We start from the raw sequence: 26,890 nt of genomic DNA, 5'->3' as shown, positions 1-26,890 counted from the left end.
TTATGGGAACTCTGTAGGTCACACCCTCATGAATCTAGACTTCCTGAAAGCCATGTAGGTGGCTTGATACAGCACTTGGGCATTTTGTTACTTTCAAATTAAATGATTCATCAATGATAATTCAAACAGCAAATCGCCCTTTTTTTTGTATGACAACATACATGCCTGGTGTTTTCTTCTGTTTTATTTTGACAACTATTCTCGCCTGACTTTTGGGGTGCTACTTCTCTGATCTCTGAAGGGTTCCTTTGAATTTTGTTCTAAATTGGTAGCCTAAGAATACTTAACCCTTCCAGAAAGCACTTAGCTAACTTTGTCTACCTCACAACATGTGCAGCTTTTGGCTGTATCAAATGAAGTTAACCAAGCTTAAAAGTACCCAAAGCGTGGTTAAATTCACAGGAAAGGAGTTTAACTGCAGCCTGTCTAATTTAAAATATGTTGGCACCCATAAGCAGTTCTGAGTGCAAAAGCTTTTTGCCACTTCAGGGTCAAAGAATGGGTTTGTCAAAGTGACACAACCACATGGAAAGTCCCCACCACCATACCCCCCCAAAAAAGTTTTGCTCCTGTTTGAAAAGGAAACTTGCAAATAAGAGGGCTTCAAAATTGACTTCCTGCAGGCCCGTTCTCATCAGCAAATTTGTGATAAGAACACATGCTTGAAGCTGTAATATCTGTAAACTTTCACTGCATAATTAAAATCCTACTGTGTTCCTTTAACAGCAAAGACATTTAATTTTTAAAGACTGGTGTTTATGTTTTTCTGTAAATGCTATCATTACTGTTTAACTTTGACCTCGAATAACAATAAAACAAGTAAAAACTGTAGCAAAACTACAAAATATTTTAGTGGAGTCTGACAAGGTGGTGGCACAGTGAATAGAGCATCGCCTGGGACGCTGAGGACCCAGGTTTCAAATCCCAAGGTCAGCAGGCCTTAGTTGCAGGGTTGCCCCTGCTCACAGGCATGACCCCATGGTCACTGGCTTGAAGCCCAAGGTCACTGGCTTGAGCAAGGGGTCACTGGCTCAGCTGCAGCCTCCCAGTCAAGGCATATCTGAGAAAGTAATCAATGAACAACTAAGGTGCTGCAACTATGAGTTGATGCTTCTCATCTCTCTCCCTTCTGTTTGTCCTTCTCTCTCTCTCTTTCTCTCCCTCTCACACACACACTAAAAACAACAAATATATTTTAGTGTTTTTACACAAGCAGAAACAGTAATAAAGCACATATTACAAATTACTTTGCTTGATTTTGACATTAGAGATTTAAAAATAGCTTCTTTTAAAAATATCCCCTGAGCCTGACCAGGCTGTGGCACAGTCGATAGAATGTCAGACTGGGACACGGAGGACTCAGGTTCAAAACCCCGAGGTCACTAGCTTGAGCACAGGCTCACCAGCTTGAGCCCAAGGTCCCTGGCTTGAAGGATCACACTGGCTCAGCTGGAGCCTAAGGTACTCTGAGAAGCACTTGATGCTTCTCATCTCTCTCCTTTCCTGTCAATTTTATCCTCTCTCTAAAAATAGAAATTCCAATTCTGATATTATTTTATTATATGATTTATTGATAGAGTCAAATTTCATGTCTTTTCTCCCTCCTGCTCACTGGTTGCGGCTGAAAGGAGATACCCTGGCTGTCTTTATTTCAGAGACGATAATAAATGTTGGTTATTAACCAACAAGAAGTGCACTTACAGGAACTTGTCCACACTCCTTCCTGATAATAAGTAACCTGAGAGTTCAGAGCTTAACCTCTTCCCAGGACTCCTTCTTCAGGCGGCAAACCTCAGTGTCATTTTACTGCTTTGGAGACAGAGCTGTAAACACGCAGTGTGCGGAAGCCAGGACATAAGTGCTAGGCCTCGAGCTGACCTTTGCCAGAACTGGTGGGCGGTTTCCCATCCGGGTAAGTAGCGTATATCACTCCTTGACTCACCGGCGAGCTCTGTCCTCCCTCGGGGTACTCAATCCCCTTTTCCTGACAGTCTCGTTCCTGCCCTCTAAACACCTGTCGTCTTAGGTCCTTCCCTCCTTCGTCTAAACCTCCCCAGGCAGAGAAAGAATCTTAGCCGTATGGTTCACCGTTCTCCCACCGCACCCGCAGCTGCCTTTCTCTGTGGAGCGCCAGACCCTGGGTGTCCCGCGAGGACTCCCTTCGGGTGGAGGGGCGACAGGTAAGCGCGGATGGCGGGGACAGGGTGGGGTGGGGTCAATTGAGGGCACCTGGGCAGCTCACCGACCCTCAGTTTATTCGTCTGTAAAGGGACCTGCTCTCCCGCCTACGACGTGGGAGGAGATGGTGCACGCAGTGCACCTCTGCTGGGGGGTCAGTTCGGCTCCCCGCCTCCCGCACCGCGTCCTAGGCAGACACTTGTTGCGTGGCGCGGTGGGAGAGTCGCGCTCACGTTTAAGTGATTCCGTTCCCTCTCAAAGTCTAGCTCTCGAGTCACAGCCTCCCCAGAGGGCCCGCTGGTTTGGGGATGTGCGTCCCTGCCGGGCACTGCTCATCAGCCTGGCCTGGGGCTCAGAACGCGGAGGAGGCGGTGCCGCGCGGGATGGAGGGGTGTTGGGGAGCGTGGGCGTGGCGGGTGGACCTGGTGGGCGGACCAAGCACAAGAGGGTCGCGGGAGGCGCGTCGTGGGTGAGTGGGCGGGACGCAGGGTGGACCAGCATGAACGGGGTGGGCCGGAGGGGCCAGTGGGGCGGACGTGGTGGGGGGCGAGACATGGCTTGAGAGGGCTGCAGGCTCGGCATGGAAGGTCCGGAGCGGGGCTGCTCTCTGCACTGCTCTGTTCTGGATGAGGAGGGGCCCTCTGGCTAGGGCTACTTAGGAAATAGAGGAATCCACTGTTTTCGGGGACTTTCCCACTCTCGTCAGGGAGGAGGCGTCCGCATCTGTCCCCTGGAGGCCGGAATCCGCCGGGCCCGGTGCCGAGCTCTGGGAGCCGCTAGCCGGCGGGGCGGAGGAAGACGCTCCCGGAACCGAGCGCGGCGTCCCCGGGGCCCTGCGGGTCTGCGTCTGGCGTCCTCGGGCAAGACTGTCGTTCTGAGCACTGAGCCCGCTCAACGGTGAGGTCCCAGCTGTCCCCCAACCCGTACGAAAGGGCGGCGACCCTGGGGACTGTGTCTCCAAGTTGCTCTCCCTGCCCCACCCCCGTGAACCCCAGTGCTGCGTGTTCAAAGGGAGAGAGCTTCTGCTCCCCCTGGGGGTGGAGGGACCCACATCACCCAGAAGAAACTCGTTTACAGTCGACCTCGTTTTAAGAAACAGACGCTGAAAGCATGAGAGACCTGTTGGCACGCATGACCGCCCAGGAAAGCCCAATTTTCTGTTAAACAGTATGGAGCCAGCTGTCTCTCTTATCGTGCGTAACAGTAAAAGGCCAAATGCCCTCTGCAAGGTGAGGGTAGCGCACTGGCTTCGCGGGACCTCGGGCTGGCGGCTGGCGTGGGAGTGGCGGTGAGAGAACACTTCTGCACACAGTCCCCCGGGGGAGTCAGGAGCCGACCCCTGAGTCCATCCTCCCCTTCCCAGGCCTGAGACCCCAGGTAAGTGCATCTGCCTCGTGTCCAGCACCGGGCGCGGAGCTCCACTGATGCTCGGGAACTGTGCGATGCTTTCTGCGACCAAGTTCCCGACCAAGGGCCCTCTTTATTTTCTATTTTAGAGATTTTATTTCTTTATTTTAGAGAGAGGAGAGAGAAAGAAAGGCGCGGGGAGCGGGGGGTGGGGTGGAGGAGGGTGGGAGAAGCGGGAAGCATCCGTTGGTAGTTGCTTCTCGCATGCCAGCCAGGGGCCTGGAACTGGCGACCTCAGCATTCCAGGTCGCCGCGTCATCCACTGCGCCGCCTGGTCAGGCCCCTCTTTATTTCTGTTTATCTGTTTCTTGTAGTTCATTTGCTGACACAGATATTACCGTCAGGCATCTTCAGTGTTTTACTACTTTTTCACGTCGGATTATCAGTTTACAACTTTAATGATACTTTTTAGCTAATCTCCAACTATATTCAATTCCATAAAACCATAGATGGTTTGTGATTTTTTTAAAGAAAATATTTTGTAAATTTGGATATTAAGTGCACGTGGTACAGAGTTCAAACGTACGTAGAGTGGGGAAGTCTCCCAGGACCTCAGTTCACTTCTGTAGAGAGGCCACTGTCACCACTGGGCTCATTGTGCTTCAGTTTGATAGCTTGTTAAGAGTTGAAAAAGCTGCTTTTGGTTATTAAAAAGCACTGCACACTAGTGTTTTTTAATAAAAAACCCCACCAATTTTGATGTTTAGTTTTTTATTAGTTTTTTGTCACTTAATTTTCTACTGACCACTCTGAAATATCAGAGATTCGAACCACCTTGTAGAGGGTCCCTGCAGCTCTACAGATAGATTAGTTTCTGTGTTGCTTGAAGTCACAGACCATGGTATGTCCAACTTTGGGGCTCCCCAATATCCACACAGCAAGTGGGGCACTGGTAGCAACTGATCTGCAAAGTCTCTTCCTCTGTGAGCAGACACAGCCCCCCCCCCCCACCCCCCAGCAGCTCTAGATTCCAGCTGGTGTACTGGTTGCAATAATACACACACTTCTGTGATTCCTTTTTTATAATTAAGAGTTTCTTCAACTCCTAGTCTAGGATGGATTAACCAATTCTACTATTGTGTGTTGATTCTTGCTGTTTTTGGTTTCACAGTAATTTTTACCACAAATGGGCCTATGCTTTGTGTGTGTGTGTGTGTGTGTGTGTGTGTGTGTGTGTGTGACACAGAGAGGGACAGATAGGGACAGACAGACAGAAAGGGAGAGAGATGAGAAGCATCAATTCTTCATTGTGGTTCCTTAGTTGTTCATTGATTGCTTTCTCATATGTGCCTTGACTCGAGCACTACATCAGACTGAGTGACCCCTTCCTCAAGCCAGCAACCTTGGGCTTAAGCTGGTGAGCCTTGCTCAAACCAGATGAGCCTACGCTCAAGCTGGCGACCTCGGAGTCTCGAACCTGGGTCCTCTGTATCCCAGTTCAACGCTCTGTACACTGTGCACCGCCTGGTCAGTCTGGGCTCATGCGTTTTTGAGGGTTCTTTCACTTTTTCTGTTTATAGCTGGGCATCTGTGTCTGCCTGGGTAATGTAATATGATCTAATAATGTGCAAAATGGATTATGAAAGTAAATTTAGAATTAAAATATATTTCCAAACAAAAAAAGAAATTTGCTTACCTATGTCACTTCTTGAATAAATTGTAAGATTCATTTTTAGCAGCATAACTTTGTGAAACAGGAAAATCTTGTATGTTAAAAGTAAATAACAGGGACCAGAGAAAGAAAATGAAAGCATTCTGGTTTTAAACCCATCTCTGATATTAACATCTAATATAGACGGCAAACATAAAACATTACTGTTACAAATCATCCTCACCTAGAAGTACTGATCCCCAAGCAGCGGTTAATGCAAGGCACAGGCATCTGTGGGTGTGGTTTCCCCATACAGCAGATCAAAGGACTCTCAGCCGCTGGTATGCTTTTATGTGCAGATATGGAGGAAAATAGTACTGGTGATAGCAATTGAAAAAAGCAAGGTCTATTATGCTTATTGGTTAAAGAATTTCTTTAAGGGTAATGGCAACCTTTACAGCAGCTGATTCTAGAAAACAAAGGATTAGGGTGAAGGAAAGATAATTAAAAAAACAACAACACTTTTTTACTGTTTGAATTTTGTAATCATGTGCATGTAATTCTTTTAAAAGTTAAAAGTTTTAAAATGGCAGTTCTATGTCAAAAGAACCTCTCAAAGATTTTAGTAACTAACTCTCCTATCCTGTTATATGTAATACTTTACTCCCCTGGCTCTTAGAGGGACATGCAGAGCTGGAGGCGGGCACAGCCTGGCCATGGGTGCACAGATGTGGTTAACAGCAGTTTGTGCTGCTTGTGGTTAATGACCGTTTGTCCATTCATTAGGAACCACAAAAAAAAAAAATAATAATCCCAATATAAATATAGACTATATTTAGAACTACCTCATGGAAAAAAAAATTTTTTTTTTGCCATTTTTAAAAATTTTTTAAATTTTTTAAAGAATTCCTGCTACAATTTTCTTTTTATTTATTTATTTTTTATTTATTCATTTTTAGAGAGGAGAGGGAGAGACAGAGAGAGAGAGAGAGAGAGAGGATAGAGAGAGAGAAGGGGGGGAGGAGCTGGAAGCATCAACTCCCATATGTGCCTTGACCAGGCAAGCCCAGGGTTTTGAACCGGCGACCTCAGCATTTCCAGGTCGAGGCTTTATCCACTGCGCCACCACAGGTCAGGCTGGAAAATTTTTTAAAGTTGTGTAACATCTAAATTTTAAAATTATAATAGTTAGATAACCTTTTACTTAACTTACTATTTTTAACCATTTATCTACTAGAAATATAATAAAAGTTAAAGTTACAATTATTTAGGACTTTTCAATCCTTTAATTAGGTTTCATGATTAATATAACATCTAGCAATAGTTAATAACTAAGTTTTATGTGTAAATCCTCTGAGGGCATTTAAACCAAAGGGACTCTTTATTCTTGATTTTTTTTTAAGTACAGCTGTCTCACTCTTTCTGGGCCCAACTCACTCTAGTTAAATGAGAAACAAACCATTTTATTATCAACAATTATTCCTTTGTTGCTTGGATTATTTGTAGGGTCTTATCATCAAACTAGAAATGAAAAATAGAGGGAAGGTAACACCAGTTTATAGGGCTTGGTATACGACTTCACATATAATTGTAAGTATTCTATGTATTGTTTTCTTTTTTATTTTTATTTTTGTATTTTTCTTAAGAAGCAGGGAGGCAGAGAGACAGACTCCCGCATGTGCCCAACTGGGATCCACCCAGCAAGCCCACCAGAAGGCAATGCTCTGCCCATCTGGGGCGTTGCTCTGTTGCAACTGGAGCCATTCTAGCGCCTGAGGCGGAGGCTACAGAGCCATCAGTACCCGAGCCAACTTTGCTCCAATGGAGCCTTGGCTGTGGGAGGGGAAGAGAGAGACAGAGAGGAAGAAGAGGGGGAGGGGTGGAGAAGCAGATGGGCGCTTCTCCTGTGTGCCGTGGCCGGGAATTGAACCCGGGACTTCCACACACTGGCCGATGCTCTACCACTGAGCCAGCCAGCTAGGGCCTGTGTATTGTTTTCTTAATTTAAAATCTAAATGAATCACCTATCAAAATATTTTCATCAAAATATAAGAATCTTGATCTGGTTGCCCGAGTAGGGAGTGAGCTGATGAGCTGCTGTCACTGTTGCAGGTGGGCTCTGCTGCCACCATGTCCAGTTTCGAAGATGCTGATACAGAAGAGACAGTGACTTGTCTCAAGGTCACCATTTACCATCCTGGCCAAATGCAAAGTGGAATATTCCAATCAATAAGGTTTTATAACCGAGAGAAACTCCCCTCCAGCGAAGTGGTGAAATTTGGCCGAAATTCCAACATCTGTCATTATACTTTTCAGGACAAACAGGTTTCCCGAATTCAGTTTTCTTTTCAGCTGTTTAAAAAGTTCGATAGCTCAGTTCTCTCATTTGAAATTAAAAATATGAGTAAGAAGACCAATCTGATTGTGGACAGCAAGGAGCTGGGCTACCTAAATAAAATGGACCTGCCACACAAGTGCATGGTCAGATTTGGCGACTATCAGTTTCTAATAGAGAAGGAAGATGGAGAGTCACTGGAAGTTTTTGAGATTCTATTCATTATGTCTCCAAGATCACTCGTGCAAGAGAACTGGCAAGCACAGAAGCCCATACCTGAGCATACCAGTGTTTCACCCTGTTCTACCCAAAGCACTTATCCTACAGAAATGGATGAAAATGAATTGTGAGCAGAAGGCAAGAGGAGACTCATGGAGAACGGCAAACCCTGTGGACACTCTGCAGGCACTCTCCACAGAGTGGAGAGTTTATTAGAGTAGGATATTATTGTCACTTGTTATGCTCTCAAAATTGGGATCTATCACTATCATGTTGAAATCTGTAAGTTGTTTTAGGCAATGACTTGGTTACTTGTGCATTTCTGGATGTATTGAGAATAATTTTAAGTGTACATCTGTTAAGGGTTAATGTACAAAAAGTATTCTTTATGATGGGAGTGTTCTCAAATAAGGTTCTAGTATTTTCTTTTTATGCTTGATTTTAGTCCTGTGTTTTGTTTTGTACGAACCATCTCTTGGTGTTATCATTTCATAGCAGCCATTTGCTTTCAAAGACAAGGTTATGGGCAAGTTGTTACTGGTATTAAAACCTGCGGATACTTGCCCTGGCTGGTTGGCTCAGCGGTAGAGCGTCGGCCTGGCGTGCGGGGGACCCGGGTTCGATTCCCGGCCAGGGCACACAGGAGAAGTGCCCATTTGCTTCTCCACCCCTCCCTCCTTCCTGTCTCTCTCTTCCCCTCCCGCAGCCAAGGCTCCATTGGAGCAAAGATGGCCTGGGCGCTGGGGATGGCTCCTTGGCCTCTGCCCCAGGTGCTAGAGTGGCTCTGGTCACGACAGAGCAACGCCCTGGAGGGGCAGAGCATCGCCCCTGGTGGGCGTGCTGGGTGGATCACAGTTGGGCGCATGCGGGAGTCTGTCTGACTGTCTCTCCCCTTTTCCAGCTTCAGAAAAAAAAGAAAACAAAAACAAAAACAACAAAAAAACCCCACAAAACCTGCTGATACTTAATAGTACCAGCATACTGGGAAAGAGCATGTGTTTTGGAGTATGTCTGTCTGCGCATCAATTATAGTGTTGACTCCCAAGAATAAAGTTCTTGTTTATAGCCCTGGCTATAACAAGCGTGATCCTGATACAACAAGGTTGTGGATTCGGTCCCCGGTCAGCATACATACAAGAAACAACCAATGTGTGCATCCAAAGTGGAACAACAAAGCAATGTTTATGTCTCCCTCTCTCTAAAAATCAATGAATTAAAATGTTTTTAATTTCTTGTTTATATTCAGCCTCTATAAACAGTATTTTAAACATTTTAATGAACTGCTGTGTTGTGTAGAATTTGCAGTTTTCTTACCAAATTTTAAACTTATGTATTGCCCCCATATCTAACTCATTAGAAAGCCTTGTGGTTTCCACTTTGAAAATTAGTCTGCTCTGCATTCCCATAGCTACTACCAAATGCAGCCACACTGCGTCCTGTCAGGAGGCCCTTGCACAACTCACCCCTGCACAGCAGCTAGAGTAAGGTTTCAAAAACGGAAATGTGCTCCCTGTCTACTCCAGTTTCCCACCCCACATGAGGTAAAACTCTCCCTTCACTGTGGCCCACGGGCCGTACACAACAGCATCCTCTCCCCACAGTGCTTCAGTCCAAGTAGTCTTTCTATGATCGGAATGCACCCTCCCCCAGCTCTCCTGTGCCTGCTGCCCTTCTGCTCAACACACTCTTCACCAGACCTTATGACCAGGTGGGTTCTTGCTCAACAGTGTCACAGTTCAGTGTCATCTCAGAGGAGACAGCCTTGACTATGGAAAGCAGGGATGTGACCCCATGCCGTCCCGTCCTGTCCACTTCATCATGATCCATGGTTTTCCAGCCATGTCCCCATGTACTGCCTGTCACCAGCATGTAAACAACAGGACAGAAACTGTTTTTTCACTGCTGTGTCCCTGTCACCCTGCCAGACACAGCAGATTCTCCAGTACCTGCTAAATAAATCAGTGTTATTTCTAGTGATTTTATTAACATATATAAAAAGAAAATTAATATACTTTTCTGAGCAGCTAAATCACAAACATTTTCAAGTTTGGTTCCAGCATGCTTTCCTAATTCACTTCTTTTTGTTTTCATAGAAGATGTAATAAAATAATTATGTCAGAGTCAGAATTATTGTGTTTCTGAAGTAAAACAAGTAATAGGAAAATTAGTTTTAAATGTAAAAATGTGTTTATTCACAATCCTGGAGAAGTTACCATTCCTTCAAAAAATTCTTTATGAACAAAATGCCAAGAAAATTACAATAGTAGCTTATGCCAAACCAAAAATATACATCTGATGTACACAAACTTTAAGAAGCATAACCCAGGCATTACGAATATAGATTACCTTTAAAATATTCCCCATGACATAGCTACAACTTAAAGCAATTAAGGCAGACATAAATAAAAACATTACCTAATATGTTTACTTATATAAAGTGTCATGTTCATTTTCTATGAGATAAAAAAAAAAAGAAATGAAATTATAAACTATAGATGTCATTGCCTAGCAGTTCAAATATTGAAAGGACCACATGTTTTTTTTTGTTTGTTTTGTTTTTTGTATTTTTCCGAAGTTGACTTATCATAACATATTTCTCAGAAATTTGTACATAGTACGCCTACAATTATTTGTAGGATTTTAAATGCGCCCCGACCTCAAAAAGTTTGAGAACCACTGATCTAGTCGATAGTAAATCCCGATAAACAGGCCTGCCAACTTACAAGAGCATCTCAATCTAGTCTGACGCTTTTTGAAATGATCTGAATGCTTGCCTCCTGCCTTTACCGTCATAGGAGACCCTGGTGTGGACAAGCCAGGGCTGTATGCTGTGCAGCGCCCTCACAGGGGCTCTGAAGGCTGCACGCACAGGAGAGTGCTCGCTCTTCTCCTCGGTTTATCTGCGTGCGTGGCCTGTGAGCCCACTGTGCTCTGACTCCTCCTCGGTTTTTGGGTTTTTTTTTTTTTTTTGTATTTTTCTGAAGTTGGAAATGGGGAGGCAGTCAGACTCCCGCATGCGCCCGACCGGGATCCACCCGGCATGCCCACCAGGGGGCGATGCTCTGCCCATCTGAGGCATCGCTCTGTTGCAACCAGAGCCACTCTAGTGCCTGAGGCAGAGGCCATGGAGCCATCCTCAACACCCGGGCCAACTTTGCTTCAATGGAGCCTTGGCTGTGGGAGGGGAAGAGAGAGAGAGAGGAAGGAGGGGGGGAGGGGTGGAGAAGCAGATGGGCGCTTCTCCTGTGTGCCCTGGCTGGGAATCGAACCCGGGACTCCTACACGCCAGGCCGACGCTCTACCACTGAGCCAATCGGCCAGGGCCTTGATTTTTTTTTTAAGTACAGTAAGAACTTTAAGTTACTATTTACATCTGGACCTTCCTATATTTTTAAGAACATGCACTGTCATTGTTGCAAGAAAAAAAGAAAAACTCTACAGAAAAAATCAAAAGAGTTTGTTTACTGAAATTGTATCAATCATCAGCAAAATCAAGATAAGCATTTAGGGAGTGTCATATCCTTGGCCTTTTAAATGATACCTCAACTTTAGAGAAGAGTTCACTGTATATCACAAAGAGTAGTTATGTACATTGATATACTTAGTTCTGTCCCATTAATGCACCTTGTAGTACAAGGCAAAGAAAAGTAATAAAAATCAACAGATCCTTTCAAACCAGAAAGGATTTTATTTACTCTGAAATACCCGTATTACCTTTTTAGGTTTTCCTTTCTTACTAAGTCATGCACAGAGAATATGTTCTGTGTAAAATCTTTCTAAGACCAGTCATTTTTAATATAAAATTAGAAAAATGACACCTAGAAATTTAATATATCAATTAACTTCAAGTCAGTATTCATTTAGAGTACATGTAAAAGGAAGTGAAAAACCTAAGTATTTTCTTCAGTATCACTTTTGATGACCACTATTAAGTGTCCAAGCTCTGAAAGCTTATTTTGTCTCATCATGTCCTTTGTTTTGGACTGAATCAACATAATTGTACTTGGATATGCAGTAAGTGTAGAAAGAAAAATGATGCTCTAGCATCTCTTTAGGATCATCTACTAAAATTCACCATGGTTACTACTGGACAGCAAACCTGAAGTAAGCCGTTGGGAAGACGCGCTGGGAAGAGAACCTGTCCTAACCTGAACCTGGCTACACCAGGGGTCGGCAGACTCAGTCAACAGAGCCAAATATCAACAGGACAGAGACTGAAATTTCTTCTGAGAGCCAAATTTTTTAAACTTAAACTATATAGGTAGGTACATTTCTTTTCAAGGTAGCACCCGTTTGTGGAAGAGCCACACTCAAGGGGCCAAATAGCTGCATGTGGCTCATGAACCGCGGTTTGCCGACCACTGGGCTGTACCATCCTTACGGTCCCTCACGCCTGCTGAGCATTAATACAAACACCTTAGCATTTTCATGGTTAGCTAATGAAATGAGCTTACAAAAACCTGCTATGTAAAACTAATAAAACTATTTTAAAAATGAAAATGTACAAATAGTAAACAGGAATGCCATAAAGGAATTAAAATAAATTTAATGGATAACATGACAGAACCATTACATTGTTTTTGAAAAAACAGAAGGCAGATGATGAAATTGCACTTAATTCTGAAGCAATTCAGATAAAGCCCATCACCCTTTGTCCTTTCTAATAGCATTTAACATGGTTTCTACCTCATTAGGAAAAGGCTCAGCACAACTTATGCATTCTGTTGGTTTTCAGCATTTGGCCGTGACTGCTAGGCAGGGTCATAAAATTTCACCCTCTCCTTTCTGTTGATCCCCATCAGACCACTTCATGCCAGAGTCAGACAGTTCCAGCACAGGGTTTACAAACCTGGCGTATTCGGAATTGCCATTGTCATCCATCTCGGCACTCACAAAGTCGCTCTCCCACTCCAGCCCGTTGGAGTCATCAGAGGCCGATGCAGGGTGACTTATGGGCTTCTTGCTACCGTGCCTGAGCGCAGCCCGGAGAATGTCCTCCTCTGTCTTAGAGCGCTCTCTCATCGGGAGCATTCGATTCATTCCTGTTATTTGGGCAAAGTCGTGAAAAATCTCAGTGCGGATTAAAAGGCTATATTAAAAGACTTCCCAGTTTAACAACAAAGTTTTTATTTAACAATCAGATCTGATTTGCGAATTAACTTAAAGAGCTAGTCCGATGGAGACCTTTGCAAGGGTTGGGTTTCACGCCAGAGGGTGCCTCAGATAAAAATGCACATTACTACTCACCATGACCAGTTCTAATGCCACACTGACCATTTAATAAGATGAAATGTCTGAAGAGCCACGGATCAAACAGAATGGACAGAGGACCTCGACAGCTATTAGTCTGATCTGGCCACATCCATGCACCTGCCAAACCCTTTCCTACCCAGATGGTGATTTCCTCTCCCGGAGAGAATGATGCCTCTAACAATAGTGTTAACAGCACATACTTCTCTGGCACTTGCTAGGTTCCCGTTTGTGTTCTCTACATGTAATGCATGTTGCTACAGTGCTATCGTCATGCTCTGGCTACTGCTGAGAAACAGGCAGAAAGAAAGTGACCTGCTCACGGTCAGAGCCTCATGATGACCCACAGGCCCCTCCTACGCTGCTACCACAGCAGAGCCGAGACTTTCCAGGGAAACTACTCAAGATCTAATTCTGAACAGAAATAAATTGGCCAGTATAGAAAGTATCCCAATTCTTGGAAGAAAATACAATGTCATTTTACCGGAGTAAGGGAGGATAGAAATGGGAATTTCTAAGTCAGAATCAAAATCTAAAACCAGGAAAGAGATTATAAGAGAATACCCTGGACACATTCAATAATTTTGTTTTCTGACCTTAAAGAGTCAAACCTACAGTAATAAAAGAACACCAACTCTGTATTACTGTGTCTGTCACATGTGAAAAATCCCACTCAACCCAGCAGAGCAAGTGATTCCTGCAGACGAGGAAAAACCGCGCTGGGTGCTGATCTAACGCTGCAGGTCTGTGCTGAATGGAGCAACTTGCGTCTAAAGGAAGCCTCCAAGCAGAGTCTAGTGCAGGGGTCCCCAAACTACGGCCCCGAGGCCATTTGTCTGGCCCCCCGCCACACTTCTGGAAGAAGCACCTCTTTCATTGGTGGTCATTGAGAGGAGCACATTGACCATCTCATTAGCCAAAAGCAAACCCATAGTTCTCATTGAAATACTGGTCAGTTTGTTGATTTAAATTTACTTGTTCTTTATTTTAAATATTGTATTTGTTCCCGTTTTGTTTTTTTACTTTAAAATAAGATATGTGCAGTGTGCATAGGGATTTGTTCATAGTTTTTTTTTATAGTCCGGCCCTCCAACGGTCTGAGGGACAGTGAACTGGCCCCTGTGTAAAAATTTTGGGGACCCCTGGTCTAGTGGGCTCTGTACACAGCCTCCAAGCAGAGTCTAGTGGGCTCTGTCCTCTACCTGGTAGTTCATGATTCTGCTAATGACTTGAATAATGGCCTCAAAAGTCATATTATCTACAAATCTGATTGATTAGCATACAGCCTGGATGACAGAATCAAGAATTAAAATACCTGAAAGGCTTTAGAAAAAATGGAACAAGATGGTAAAATAAAAATAAATTTAAAGTCTGCTGACTGGAATCCAAATATGTAAAAACCTAATGCAGGATTATGGAAAGAGTATTTAACTGAGAAGAGACTTAAATTAATGCAATCTTTGGTAAAACTATCCAAGTCCCCCATATGTGCCTTTCCTTCCCGAGAAAACAAATGGCTGGAGGACAGCTAAGGCCTACTCCTTCTCAAAATTCTATGAATAATTTGCCCTGGCCGGTTGGCTCAGCGGTAGAGCGTCAGCCTAGCGTGCGGAGGACCCGGGTTCGATTCCCGGCCAGGGCACACAGGAGAAGCGCCCATTTGCTTCTCCACCCCTCCGCCGCACTTTCCTCTCTGTCTCTCTCTCTTCCCCTCCCGCAGCCAAGGCTCCATTGGAGCAAACATGGCCCGGGCGCTGGGGATGGCTCTGTGGCCTCTGCCCCCGGCGCTAGAGTGGCTCTGGTCGCAACATGGCGACGCCCAGGATGGGCAGAGCATCGCCCCCTGGTGGGCAGAGCATCGCCCCTGGTGGGCGTGCCGGGTGGATCCCGGTCGGGCGCATGCGGGAGTCTGTCTGACTGTCTCTCCCTGTTTCCAGCTTCAGAAAAATGAAAAAAAAAAAAAAAAAAAAAAAATTCTATGAATAATTTAATTTTATACATTACTTTTCTTAGAGTCCTATATTCTATCATTGGTTCTTCCCTTTTGGATTATTTATTTCTTAGATTGAAAAATGAAAACTTGGGCTTTATTCAATGGAATACTTTTTTCAAAAAGAAAACATCCACATTTTAGCTATAATTTTGAGTACTATTTGCAACACCCTGTAATGGATGTTTTATAAAAACTTTATTTAATAGTCACAACATTTATGCCTTCAGTTCAAATATTTATCAACTACCTATTATGTGCCAAGCAGTAAGGACATATCAATGAATGAACCATCCTAAAAGTAGGTTTATTATTCCTTTTTTTAATGTAAACAAGCTGCAGCTTAAGTGCTACAGCTGGGAAGACATGCAACTGAAATTCACTTGTCTGTGTTTAGCTTTTTACAACCAAGAAAACTAACAAATAGCTAATTATAATGAACCAAGGTACGTAATTAACTTTTGGCTTTAGGTTACTCACAAGGAGGCAGCAATTCTTAGGATAAATGGGCTGGATTACAAAACCCTTAAAATGAGAAATTAACATTTATTTTCTAAATCTTAAGAACCACTAAAAATTAAGTAAGTTTCAAAACAATTTATTAATAAATGATAAACACTAATACAGTAAGACTCTAAAAAAATTTTATACTAATTTTTCAAAGTCTTGCATTCGTTTCAGTTTAAAATAAAACACCAAACTGATTTCTATAAATTAACACAGAGGAAATTAAACATTTTCAGGTAAATCGTGACTATAAAATACCTTCTTCATCTTCCCACTCCAGATCTAAGGATGTGCTGTCATCGTTTCCACTAGTTGATTTAGTTTTAGTCATTAAATCACAACTGCTTTCTGTATTTGGTGTCAAAACTGTGGCATCTGACGAAAGTCCTGGAACCCACACAAGAGATAACTGAATGTGGTTGTTTGTACTCTTACTGCAACCGCTGATTGTACAATAATCGTCTCTCTCCAAACATTACTATTCCTTTTAATATCACAATAAACAATTACTGAAATCATTATATTTGTAAGTTTGGAGAATAACAAGCAGGCCCCTGGCAGGTTGTCTCAGTGGTAGAGCATCAGCCTGGTGTGCAGATGTCCTGGGTTTGATTCCCAGTCAGGGCACACAGGAGAAGCACCCATCTGCTTCTCCAACCAACGCCCCCCTTCCCCCCTCCTGTCACTTCTCTCTCTCTTCTCTCCTGCAGCCATGGCTCGATTGGAGCAAGTTGGCCCCGGGGGCTGAGGATGGCTTCACGGCCTCCGCCTCAGGCACTAAGAAGAGCTCAGTTGCTGAGCAACAGAGCAATGCCCCAGAAGGGCAGAGCATCGCCCCCTGGTGGGCTTGCTGGGTGGATCCCAGTGGGGGTACATACAGGAATCTATCTCTCTGCCTCCCCTCCTCTTACTGGAAAAAAAAAATGAACAACAAGCAGGGAGCAGAGATTTCTTCCCTTTTTTCTTTTTATGTTTTTGTATCTAGTAATACAGTAAGCATGCAAATTTAAATGTTATAAACATTTCAAATACAATGAACTCTAGGTATTATTCCTTTTTTTTCTTTGTGAGAGAGAGGGAGGAAGGAAGAGAGAGTGGAGACAGAGATGAAAAGCATCAATTTGTAGTTGTGACACTTGAGTTGTTCACTGATTGCTTCTCATATGTGGCTTTGATGGGGGATCAAGCCAGTGACCTTGGACTTCAAGACAGTGACCTTTGTGCTCAAGCCAGCGACCACGGGATATCTATGATCTTGTACTCAAGCTGGCAACCCCACGCTTAAGCCGGCGACCTTGGGATTTCAAACCAGGGCCCTCAGCGTCCCAGGTCAACATTCTATCCACTGCATCACCACTAGTCAGGCTAGGTATTATTTTTAATAGTCCATTACAAAGGGGGTGGGAGGCAAAAACCAAATGAACCATAAAAATAAGACAAATGAAAAACAGTCTATATTGTCAAGAGGAACTGCCACCATCTCCTATTACTGGAAGTTTTCACTTTTCAAATGCAGAGACAACCACTTTCATCTTATGAGTCAACTGTGGGCAACATGGATAAAAATGCAGGAGGTCCTACTCCAAACACAGTGCCAGGACCTCCAACTGTTTTCTGTTTAATGTTGCATAAAGGAAACTTAAAATGTACACAGAATATTTTAAAAGACTTACTGCTACTTCGAAAAACTTCATACTGTGACTTTATATTTCTTAAACACGATTCAAAGTCGTCTTCTGGTCCTGAACTGTAATTAAAGTGAAATAATTTTGTAATATAATCACAGTAGGTGTAACATAATGCATACTTAAGTTAACAATGGTGTTTTGGCTTGATAGGCCATCCCACACAAATTTATTATTACTGTACAATTAGAATAACTGAATGAAAATAGGTCTTAATTTCCTTAATGTTAGCAATAAATTGAAAATAAGATTTTGGTTAATACTGATGTCAAATATCCAAAGCTTAGCCCTAAGTCCAACCTAATAATTGATAATAATAAAGTATGGAAAAGGTTTTCTGAGTAGGAAATACTCTTCTAAAAGTGATCACACTCATACATTAAGGTGAGGGAAGGGATGGCCAAAGGAAACACAAACAAGGCACATACAACTTATTCAAAAGTGCTCGGTGTGTACTGTCATCATCTTTTATACAGAAGACATGACCACTCTTAAAATGCAAATGAGTCAATGTAAACAAATGATGATCACTTTTCAACATAAAGAAAGCAAATTTTCTCAGCATTTTTTCAAGACTGTGTCTCTGAGAACCAATATTTTAGGGAACATGCAAACATGAGTATGTATACAAATGTGCAGAGCAGATAACATTTTCTACTACAAGAGATGTGCATGCGCATTCACCTTTGACCCTCTGCACTGCTGGAGGGATGGCATCCGTGCCCAGTGCTCTGCCTCCCCTGCTGTGGAGACAGGAAGCAGAACAAGGTCACTGCTGCACAGGGCAGTGTGGAGACCACTCCTGCACGCCACAGTTACTTTCTGGTTGTTTGTTAAAGAAAAACAAAAACAAAACAACTTGGGAAGTTATTCTATTGAAGTCTTTTTTTATATTCACCACTATTCATGTCTACATTCTTTCATTTATGGGTAGGATTTCTCTCAATTTATCAGTGTATAACCCATAAGTGGTCAGAATAGTCAGTGTTCTAAAAAATAACTTTAAAATGTATATATCATATATATATATATACACATGTAAACAAATAAAAAAGATTTATATCCTTAGAGCATATTAAAAAAATTTCTATTTATTGATTTGAGTGAGAGAGGAAGGGAGAGAAGGTAGAGGGAAGAAGGGGGGGAGGGAGAGAGAAAAACATGGATCTATAGTTCTACTTACTTATGCATTCATTGGTTGTTTACTGTGTGTGGTCTGACCAGGGATCAAACCCACAACCTTGGCATACGGGGACGACGCTCTACCAACTGAGCTATCTGGCCAGGGCTATCCTTAACATTCTTATTACATTGAAGAACTTGTAATAACCAGAAGGATGAGCAGCAAGAATGGACTGGTTAAAATAGTGGGGAGTTCTGTTCTGGGTGAAATCACAACATAGACCTAGGAGACCCCGCAGAGGTGTGGTTGTGACTTAGCTGAGTGTCCCTGGCCTGTCCTTTATTCCCTGTATCTTCATCTGTAATGCACCCCAGCAAACTCACAGGGCTACTGTGAGAATCCAACGTGTTTGCATGTGTCTGTGTTGGTGTGTGTTGTGCAGGCTATAGCGACACTTACGTGTTCCTATTTCAATATTCATTATGGGAAGAGAAAGTTAGAAACCCAAAGAGATGCTGTGTATACAATGCTTTCAATCTTCAAAAGGCAAGCATCAGAGAATTCATTATAGTAAAAATACCGGTAATTGTTTACATTATAACCAAGAAAATACTTTTATTTCTTAGCAGAAGGTAAGTTAATTTTTAAACCTTCCCACTACTTAGAACTAAAAAAAAAAAGACATTCCCCATAAAATTTAATCATTGTGCTGAAAAACACACAAGGGTGAGGGAGGTACAAGACACAGGTCACACTGAAATCACAAAGCCTGTGATGTGATCTCTACGTCAGTTAACATGACAGTAGAGTCACACAGGCAAAGTATGTTGGAAGACACTGAGTGGGACATGGGCACAGCTCTGCAGAGCCTGAACTCCAGCTCTGCCATTTCTGAGCTATAGAACCCCAGCCAGGCACTTAACACCTCTGTCCCTCGGATTCCTCACCTATAAAAATTGGGACTCAACACACTACCTTACTTGTCCCCTTGGACTGTTACGAGGATTAAACAAGGTAAAATTGTAAGCTACTCAGAACAGCTCCAGACACTTAGCCAGGGCTCCATTAACGACTGTTATTAAAGCTAACTGACATGATAATGCCACATGGCGTTAGCACATGGTGAGATACAGTAAATCTGTTGTCTTACCTGATTATATGCCAAAGATTTCTCAAAACCTGAACTTCCAATATCCCAAAGACATAAGAATAAAGATGAGAAATATACAATATCCCTGTGGGGCAAAATTGTCCTTCTTACCTGATTCTAGGAAATATAAGAAGTTCTAGCAATTCAAGGACTTATTTAAAAAAAAAAGACAAAAATTAAACTAAAAATGTCTAGTTTTACCCTGTTTCTATCTAAGAGTATATTTATTTTTCCAAAAAGAATACTTGATTTAGAAAATTAAAATTGGCCTTTGAGATTAACAACAGTCAGACTCTGCTAATCTAAGGGAAAACAACACTCAGTATCAACCATATAATTTGATGTTATTTCTAGCTGTTAAAAGTTCAATTAATCTGCCTTTAAATTCCTAAAAATATAGGTACGAATCCATTTGTTAAACAGAAAGCCCTTAACTCTAGGGGTAAAGAAGAGTCCCAGCTCAGACTGGCCAGAGAAAACCAGGAGAAAAGCTGCCCTGACCAGGGGCCCCTCACCTCCAAGAGCTTTTGCTGCTTTGCTGCCCTGGCTGCCTCACGCTGTGCAGCGTATGAAGCCTCTTCTTCTAGTCTTAACTTCTCCTCTTGTAAGGCTAACTGTACATGAACAAAACAATAAGGATTAACAAAATCAGAACCTGTCTGACTGCTCTAAAAACAAAACGTTTCTAGTCATAAAATAAAAGATAAATTATTGAAAAATTTATTTCTACAAAGCATAATAGAATTGAAGTTTTAGTGATTTCTCATTCCAATTTCTTCTTTTACAAAACAACTCAAATGATTTCATTTTACAAAATTCTTTAGAAGCTGAAATTTTGAAGTAGTATCTAATTTACATAAACACAAAATTGCTTCTTTCTCAGAATTCTCAGCAATGGTGCCAGTGTCTCTCCTGCTGATAGTTGAAGGGTTTGTCCTTCCTGAGGCCAATCATTTCACCATCTACCAAAGTGAACTCATCAAGCTTTCACAGAAGTCAGGTCTCACTGTCCAGTCTCCTGAATTGAATCAGTTATCAAGTTGTTCAAAAATTACTTTCAAATTTAAGTTCTTGCCATCACTAATAGCATATAAACTGCTTTAGTGATAATCTATTGCATTTCAAATAAAACTTAAGCATCAAACTTCAACAGAATGTTTTCCTTTTAAGAAATCTTTAATTTTTTATTTTTTAAATTTCAGTGACAACAGACAATATCAGTTTCAGGTGTACAACTTAATGATTAGACATATATAACTTAAGTCAACACACCAACAAGTCTAGTATCCACCCACCTGAGAGAAGACAGTTATTACAATATTACTGACTATATTCCCTATGCTGTACTTTACATTCCCGTAGCACATTTTTTTTTCTTTAGGCGTATCTATTATAATTTTAGACTATTCCGTGAATACATTATATTAATACAACATTTATTATTATTAGACGTATTTGATTCACTTACTAAGAACAAATCTGAGAAACAAAAAGACTTTTTAAAAGACCACACTTATTGTGAAACAGAGTAATCTTTTCAAGTTGGTTTTAAATACAAAGGTGCATGTATCCTGCCAGTCTAATTGTGAATTAAGATATTATTTTTAGGAGAATGCATTCTCTTCATTTTGGCTTCATATGATCGCTGATATTTTAAACCTAATGGAAACAAATTATAATATGCTAAAATAATTTTTAACTTTTAAATAATTCCATCTGTATATACTAAAATATAGGTTCAATGACTTTGTATGCGATATACTATTTAATGAGAACTTTCCACTATAAACAGACCCTTTACAATAACATGAATAAAAGCAACATAGAAGACTATGTACCTCTTTTTGAATTTTCATATCAAGATCTTTCTGTTTTTCTGCAATAGAATCATAATGCCTCTCTCTTAGGTCAACAATTTCTTCCTCAGTAAGAGGCCTAAACAGAAAAACAAGGGAGAAAAAGCAAACTTCTGATGAGTCTGAGTTCAAACAAAACACTCGTAAAGACCAGTGAAATTATCAGATTTACTATAAAAATGTATTAACACAAGTTGATGCTACAGCTTTGTAAGAGTAAAAAGCATACATTCTAATTCTTGCTATATTCTGGTAGAAAGGGGAGTAAGATGACATTATCAGAGTAGTTTTTAACTACGATCACCTTTGAAGAAATGTGAACTCGCACTTACCTTGACTCTGGCTCTGCTCCAGACATCTGACCACCTCCCCAAATATTCAGCACAAAATATCTCAGTCTCCCAGTCTCGATCATGTCCTGGCCTATGCCACTTCCAGCCAATGCGGCAGCATGGCAGATGTGAGCCACTTGTCACCAACACACGCCCTCCCTGCACCTGCCATTATGCCTCCATAGCCATTGACTCTCTCTGACCAAGAGTGTGGTTCGCCCTTTCTGCTCAGTGTCAGAAAATCCAGCATCTGTTGGACCCTCAGCCTCCAGCAAAACCCCTCTACTTATACATGGTCAAGCGCCTCTCACATCCCAACTTAACCTTCCGAATCTTGACACAATCCTTACATTCCTTAATCAAATTCTCTTCCCTTTAAATTCAATTTCACCCCACTCTGGGCAACGAGGAGTACCAACCACCAATTCCTAGAAATTCTGCCACTCCTCTTAGATAAGTCTACCCTCTAACCTGCCCAAGGTCACTGCTACCCTAAGACTCTTGACGCGTTCGCCACTAATGCCACCCAGAGAACTGTGACGGCTACACCTGTCAGCTCTTGGTGCCTTCCACCTACTCTCTGCTTGCTTCCACCTCTCTTCCATGTGAAGGAAGGAGGGCAGAAAGGAAAGAAGGAACAAAGGAAGGAAAACCCTGCATCTGACCTACACCCATCTCTAGCGACTGCTCCTTCTCTCATCCCACGTCAGTCAAAATTCCAGAAATTAAATGTACGGCTTCAATAGCTCCCCCAGTACTTGGTGTGTGTCAGGCTCTCCTCTCTGTGCTTCAAGTGTAGTAACTAATGTCATTCTCACAGTGACCTTATACAGTAGATAGAGATTACATGTATGAGAGAAACAAGGTGCAGACAGACTAAGAGAATGTCGAGTCACACAGTATGTGGCAAGGCTGGAACCTGAGACCCAGCAGTCCAGCTCCTTGCTCTTTTTGTTTCTTAACTACTGCTTCTTCCCTTCTACGTCCCTGTACCTGTTCTCATCAGTCACGGCGATCTCTCTCTGTACCCACCTCTAATAGTTCTAGCAAAGGTAACTACTGGCTCGTGGGCAAACACAGTACAGGTCCATATCCTCGCTCCTTTGGCCCACGCACAGGGCTCACCATCCCTCCATTCCATCAGACCGCGTCTGTCTCCGCTCCTCCCGTGCGGTCCTACTCTCCTGGGTCGTCTGCCCACCACTTCGTGGCTGTCTTCAGACTCTTCTTCTTATGTCTGCTACTCAGTCCTAAGACCACTGCTCTGTGCCGGCTCCAACAGCCCCAGTCTTCCACGTCCCCAACCTAAGGCAGCATGCTGACCAGCAGCCACCTATAAGGTACTACTGTCTCTGACTTCTGTTCCTCTAGCCCTAACTACAGCCCAGGGATTTTTATTTTTTTGAGGTCTAACTTAGATAAAATAAAATGCAGATTTTAAGTGCTCAGTTCCTTAAGTTGACAACTGTGTACACTCAGGTAACAGTCAGTGACAGCAAGATCCAGAGTACTTCCATCACCTCCTATTTCCCTCGGCCCCCCTCCCCCCCACCCAGTCAATTCTCTCACCTGTTCATTCAGTCTCTTCTGTCTGGCAGGCTCTTCACTTCAGGACAGTTACCACTAACCAGACCTTCAGGGATCAACCCAGTTGTCATCTCCTTAAAGGAGTCTACCTGGACACATTTTGTGCAAAGGGCCTCTCTTATAGGTTTTTTTCTAGCATTTTTTTTTTCATTTTTCCAAAGCTGGAAACGGGGAAGTAGTCAGACAGACTCCCGCATGTGCCCGACCGGGATCCACCCGGCATGCCCACCAGGGGGCGATGCTCTGCCCATCCGGAGCATCGCTCTGTTGCAACCAGAGCCACTCTAGTGCCTGAGGCAGAGGCCACAGAGCCATCCTCAGTGCCCGGGCCATCTTTGCTCCAATGGAGCCTTGGCTGCGGGAGGGGAAGAGAGAGACAGAGAGGAAGGAGAGGGGGATGGGTGGAGAAGCAGATGGGCGCTTCTCCTGTGTGCCCTGGCCAGGAATCGAACCCAGGACTCCCGCACGCCAGGCCGATGCTCTACCACTGAGCCAACCGGCCAGGGCCTCTAGCATATTTTATAACTGCTATTCCATCACTTTTCCTACCACATACTGAAATTAGTTATCTCCAGGAACTATCTCCCAGACCAGAACAATTTCTTCTAATGCAGAGAACACGTCTGGTTTTTCATCCCAGTGCCTAGCATAGTGACTGACCCTACAACAGTTGCTCAATAAACACTTGCTAAACTAAACAATGTAAAGAAACACATTCAAAGAATGAAATAATACATGTAAGTATTTCTTTTGATGTTAAGAACTCTCAATTTTGAGTTAAAGATAAATGGTTCTTTTTCAAGTAGCTAGCTCAAATAATTTAAAAACAATATAAAGCAGTTGCTTAAATCAACTAGAGAACTGAGGTTATAGTTACTATGAAAGATATTTAAAAACCTGAAATTAGTAAAACAAGCTTCAGAACATCATAAAGTAGTAAAAGGGAGATAAAGTTAAAAAAATTGAGGAAAATATAAATGAATTTTAAACAAAATAAACACATAACAACTTAGTAACAACTTAGGTTCAATAGGAAAGCACCGAGGCACTTATTATGTACATTAAATTCTTTAGTGTTCAACAGAGCACCGGCCCCGCATGTGGACATCCTGGGTTCAATTCCCGGTCAGGGCAGCACCCATCTATGTCTCCACCCTTCCCGCTCTTGCTTCTCACTATCTCTCTCTTCCCCTCCTGCAGATAAGGCTCGGCTGGAGCTGAGGATGGTGCCATGGCCTCACCTCAGGCGCTAAAATAGCTCAGTTCACAAGCAATGGAGCAAGGGCTCCACATGGGCAGAGCAACGCCCCCTAGTGGGCATGCCGGTGGATCCCCGTCGGGCACATGCGGGAGTCTATCTGCCTCCCCACTTCTCACTTAAGAAAAAAATTTTTTAAATGTTTGAAACAACCTTTTGAAATGTGTGTTATCTGTGTTCATCTCACAGAAAAAGTCAGGGTCTGAAATGGACACTGTTCAAAGCACACAAATGACAGAGCCCAGTTTTTAGAGAACTTCTGCAGTACAACAGAAGTTAACCTAAACAAAGAAACAAAGGGAAAAGCTTACCTATGACTGCTTCCTGGGCTTTCCCCCTGCACAAAAAATTAATTAAATAATTAAAATTTTCATCTGCTGAATTCTATTTCAGGCAAGACAATAAAGATTTTATCAAAATATCTGAGCTTATCTATTTTTATCATAATCAAGTTTAATTATTAAGTGTTCAAACTAAAAGCTTTAAAATTTTACTATTTTGCATAGGCAAAATTTAGTCTACTACCTTGCTTAATTATATAACAACAAATTCCTGGATATTTCCTAATTTTTCTAACAAATATTGACTCTGAACTCAATGAACGTCTGGGGTCGGGCTGGTGCCAGACAACACGTTCTCTATGTCCTCATTACTCACGGATTGTGGGCGAGCAGCTTCTCCTGCCAACTAAAAGGTATTCTAATCTCACAGCCAACACCTCTCGCACTGCATGGTCACCCACAGACATGTGCAGAGCAGCAACTCTGAGCTGTTTCCGGGTGCGTCCAGTGGAGTCGAGCCTGCTACGTCTCACCCTCTTGTTTCAGCTCTCAGGCTGTGTCCTTTTTACAGCCTATTTCACACTATGCTTTTTTTGTAATTTTGTGTTTTTATTGATTTCTCTGTTTGAAGCAATCCCATACACAGAGCTGAAGTGCTGTCTGATGTTCTTAAGCACAAGAAAGCTGCTACATTTTCTCTTAAGAAGAATATACATATTAGATAACCTTTATTCAGGCTGAGCTGCGGTGCTGTTGGCTGTGAGTTCAAAGTTAATGAGCCAATAATATATGTTAAAATAAAGTGCCAAACAGAAACACAAAACAAGGTTATAGTGATCAACAGATGAAAATGTGACCAGAAACTTGCAGGAACTGAGTTCTGTGCCTTACTTTGGAGTGATGTTCCGGCATTCACAGCAACTTTGGAGAACATAACTACCTCGAATGAGAATAAACTGTTTTTGTTTTCTTTCTCAGGATATGAAATTACCTATAGTTCTGTTTTCCTCCAAAGCAAACCATCACTAATTTGGACTGATTTGGGTTCATATATATAATTAAGCTATTTACTTATGACAGTCAAAAGATATGGCTAATTAACAGCAGAATTAAAATGTTAAGTGGTCCAAATGAATTTAGGAAATAGTACTACAAAACAGTTCATCCAAACCAAACACAAAATAGGATGTGTGAGAGAAAAAGACTGGTTAGAATAAAAAACAACCAAACAAAAGCCACCTGAATAAAACACACGGACCCACAAATTCTAAAAAGCAGCATGATGCAGCCCTGGCCAGATAGCTTGATTGGTTAGAGCATTGTCCCAAAGCACAGAGGTTGCCGGTTCGATCCCTGGTCAGGGCACATGCAGGAACAGATCAATGTTCCTGTCTCCCTCCCTTCCTCGCTCACTAAAATCAATCAATCAATAAATAAATAAAATTTAAAAAAAGAAAAGCAGCATGATGCTGGATGAACTATACTGAAGGCTGAAAGAACTCTTACATTTAGCTTTTGTCAGAGACTTTAAAAATATCAAGTTAAATGTTGGCGTACACTGTTAAAAAAAAGTACATGGAGAATAAAGTGACCTTTGAAAAGGGAAAGAAATTAAGGTCTATGAAACATTAAGATACTTGGGAGAAATTTTACTGGGAAAACAAAAGGCTAAGCGTTTCCTAAATATGTTCTATCAGATGATAATACTATATATTGCTATTTTTAAAAATGATTTAGACCCAAATTAATTTGAGAACTGCTGAGTTAAATTGAGTTTAAGTACTTTTCTTTCATAAGAGTTTGTCTCAAGAACTTTAATATGTTAGCTTACACTCCAAGACTAGTATTCTATGCACACTGGGAAGTGCTGGGCTAAAGAATAATTTAAGTTTGGTTTGACACGCCTGACCAGGCTGTGGCACAGTGAATAGACCGTTAGAGGACCACAGAGGACCCAGGTTCAAAATCCTAAGGTCGCCAACTTGAGCGTGGGCTCATCTGGCTTGTACACGGGGTCACTGGCTTGAGCGTGGGATCATAGATGTGACCCCATGGTTTGCTGGCTTGAGCCCAAGGTCGCTGGCATGAGCAAGGGGTCACTAGGAAATTCTGAATTATTTGCTAATATAATTTGTGAAAGA

At 42.4% G+C, this 26,890-nt stretch overlaps 2 protein-coding genes across 10 annotated transcripts in view; one reads left to right on the top strand and one right to left on the bottom strand.

Moving 5' to 3' along the window:
- The first annotated feature begins 1,785 nt into the window (after positions 1–1,785).
- The window catches only part of TIFA (TRAF interacting protein with forkhead associated domain), an 83,628-nt gene continuing 58,523 nt past the window's right edge, over positions 1,786–26,890 (top strand). For 2 of the 7 annotated variants that reach the window (XR_010751310.1, XR_010751312.1), the window contains exons 1-2: positions 1,927–2,180; positions 2,885–3,555. Coding sequence is in view for 5 of the 7 variants with exons in the window: in XM_066383787.1 (XP_066239884.1) it covers positions 7,307–7,861 (555 nt within the window). In the remaining 2 variants the exon portion in view is untranslated. The other 5 variants (XM_066383787.1, XM_066383788.1, XM_066383789.1 and 2 more) reach the window with 5 other exon arrangements.
- AP1AR (adaptor related protein complex 1 associated regulatory protein) overlaps positions 10,310–26,890 on the bottom strand; it is a 29,038-nt gene continuing 12,457 nt past the window's right edge. The window contains exons 4-10 of one of the 3 annotated variants that reach the window (XM_066383785.1): positions 24,780–24,805; positions 21,274–21,370; positions 19,951–20,049; positions 17,847–17,902; positions 17,151–17,224; positions 15,736–15,864; positions 10,310–12,772 (exon numbers count right to left, since the gene is read on the bottom strand). In XM_066383785.1, coding sequence (XP_066239882.1) covers positions 12,492–12,772; positions 15,736–15,864; positions 17,151–17,224; positions 17,847–17,902; positions 19,951–20,049; positions 21,274–21,370; positions 24,780–24,805 — 762 coding nt within the window. In that variant the 3' untranslated portion in view covers positions 10,310–12,491. Of the gene's footprint in view, positions 12,773–15,735; positions 15,865–17,150; positions 17,225–17,846; positions 17,906–19,950; positions 20,050–21,273; positions 21,371–24,779; positions 24,806–26,890 lie in introns of all 3 variants that reach the window. The other 2 variants (XM_066383784.1, XM_066383786.1) reach the window with 2 other exon arrangements.

Source organism: Saccopteryx leptura, chromosome 1 (genome assembly GCF_036850995.1).
Source record: "Saccopteryx leptura isolate mSacLep1 chromosome 1, mSacLep1_pri_phased_curated, whole genome shotgun sequence".
Taxonomy (NCBI): domain Eukaryota; kingdom Metazoa; phylum Chordata; class Mammalia; order Chiroptera; family Emballonuridae; genus Saccopteryx; species Saccopteryx leptura.
Note: the sequence above shows the minus strand (reverse complement) of the source record. Positions and strands in the feature narration are given on the sequence as shown.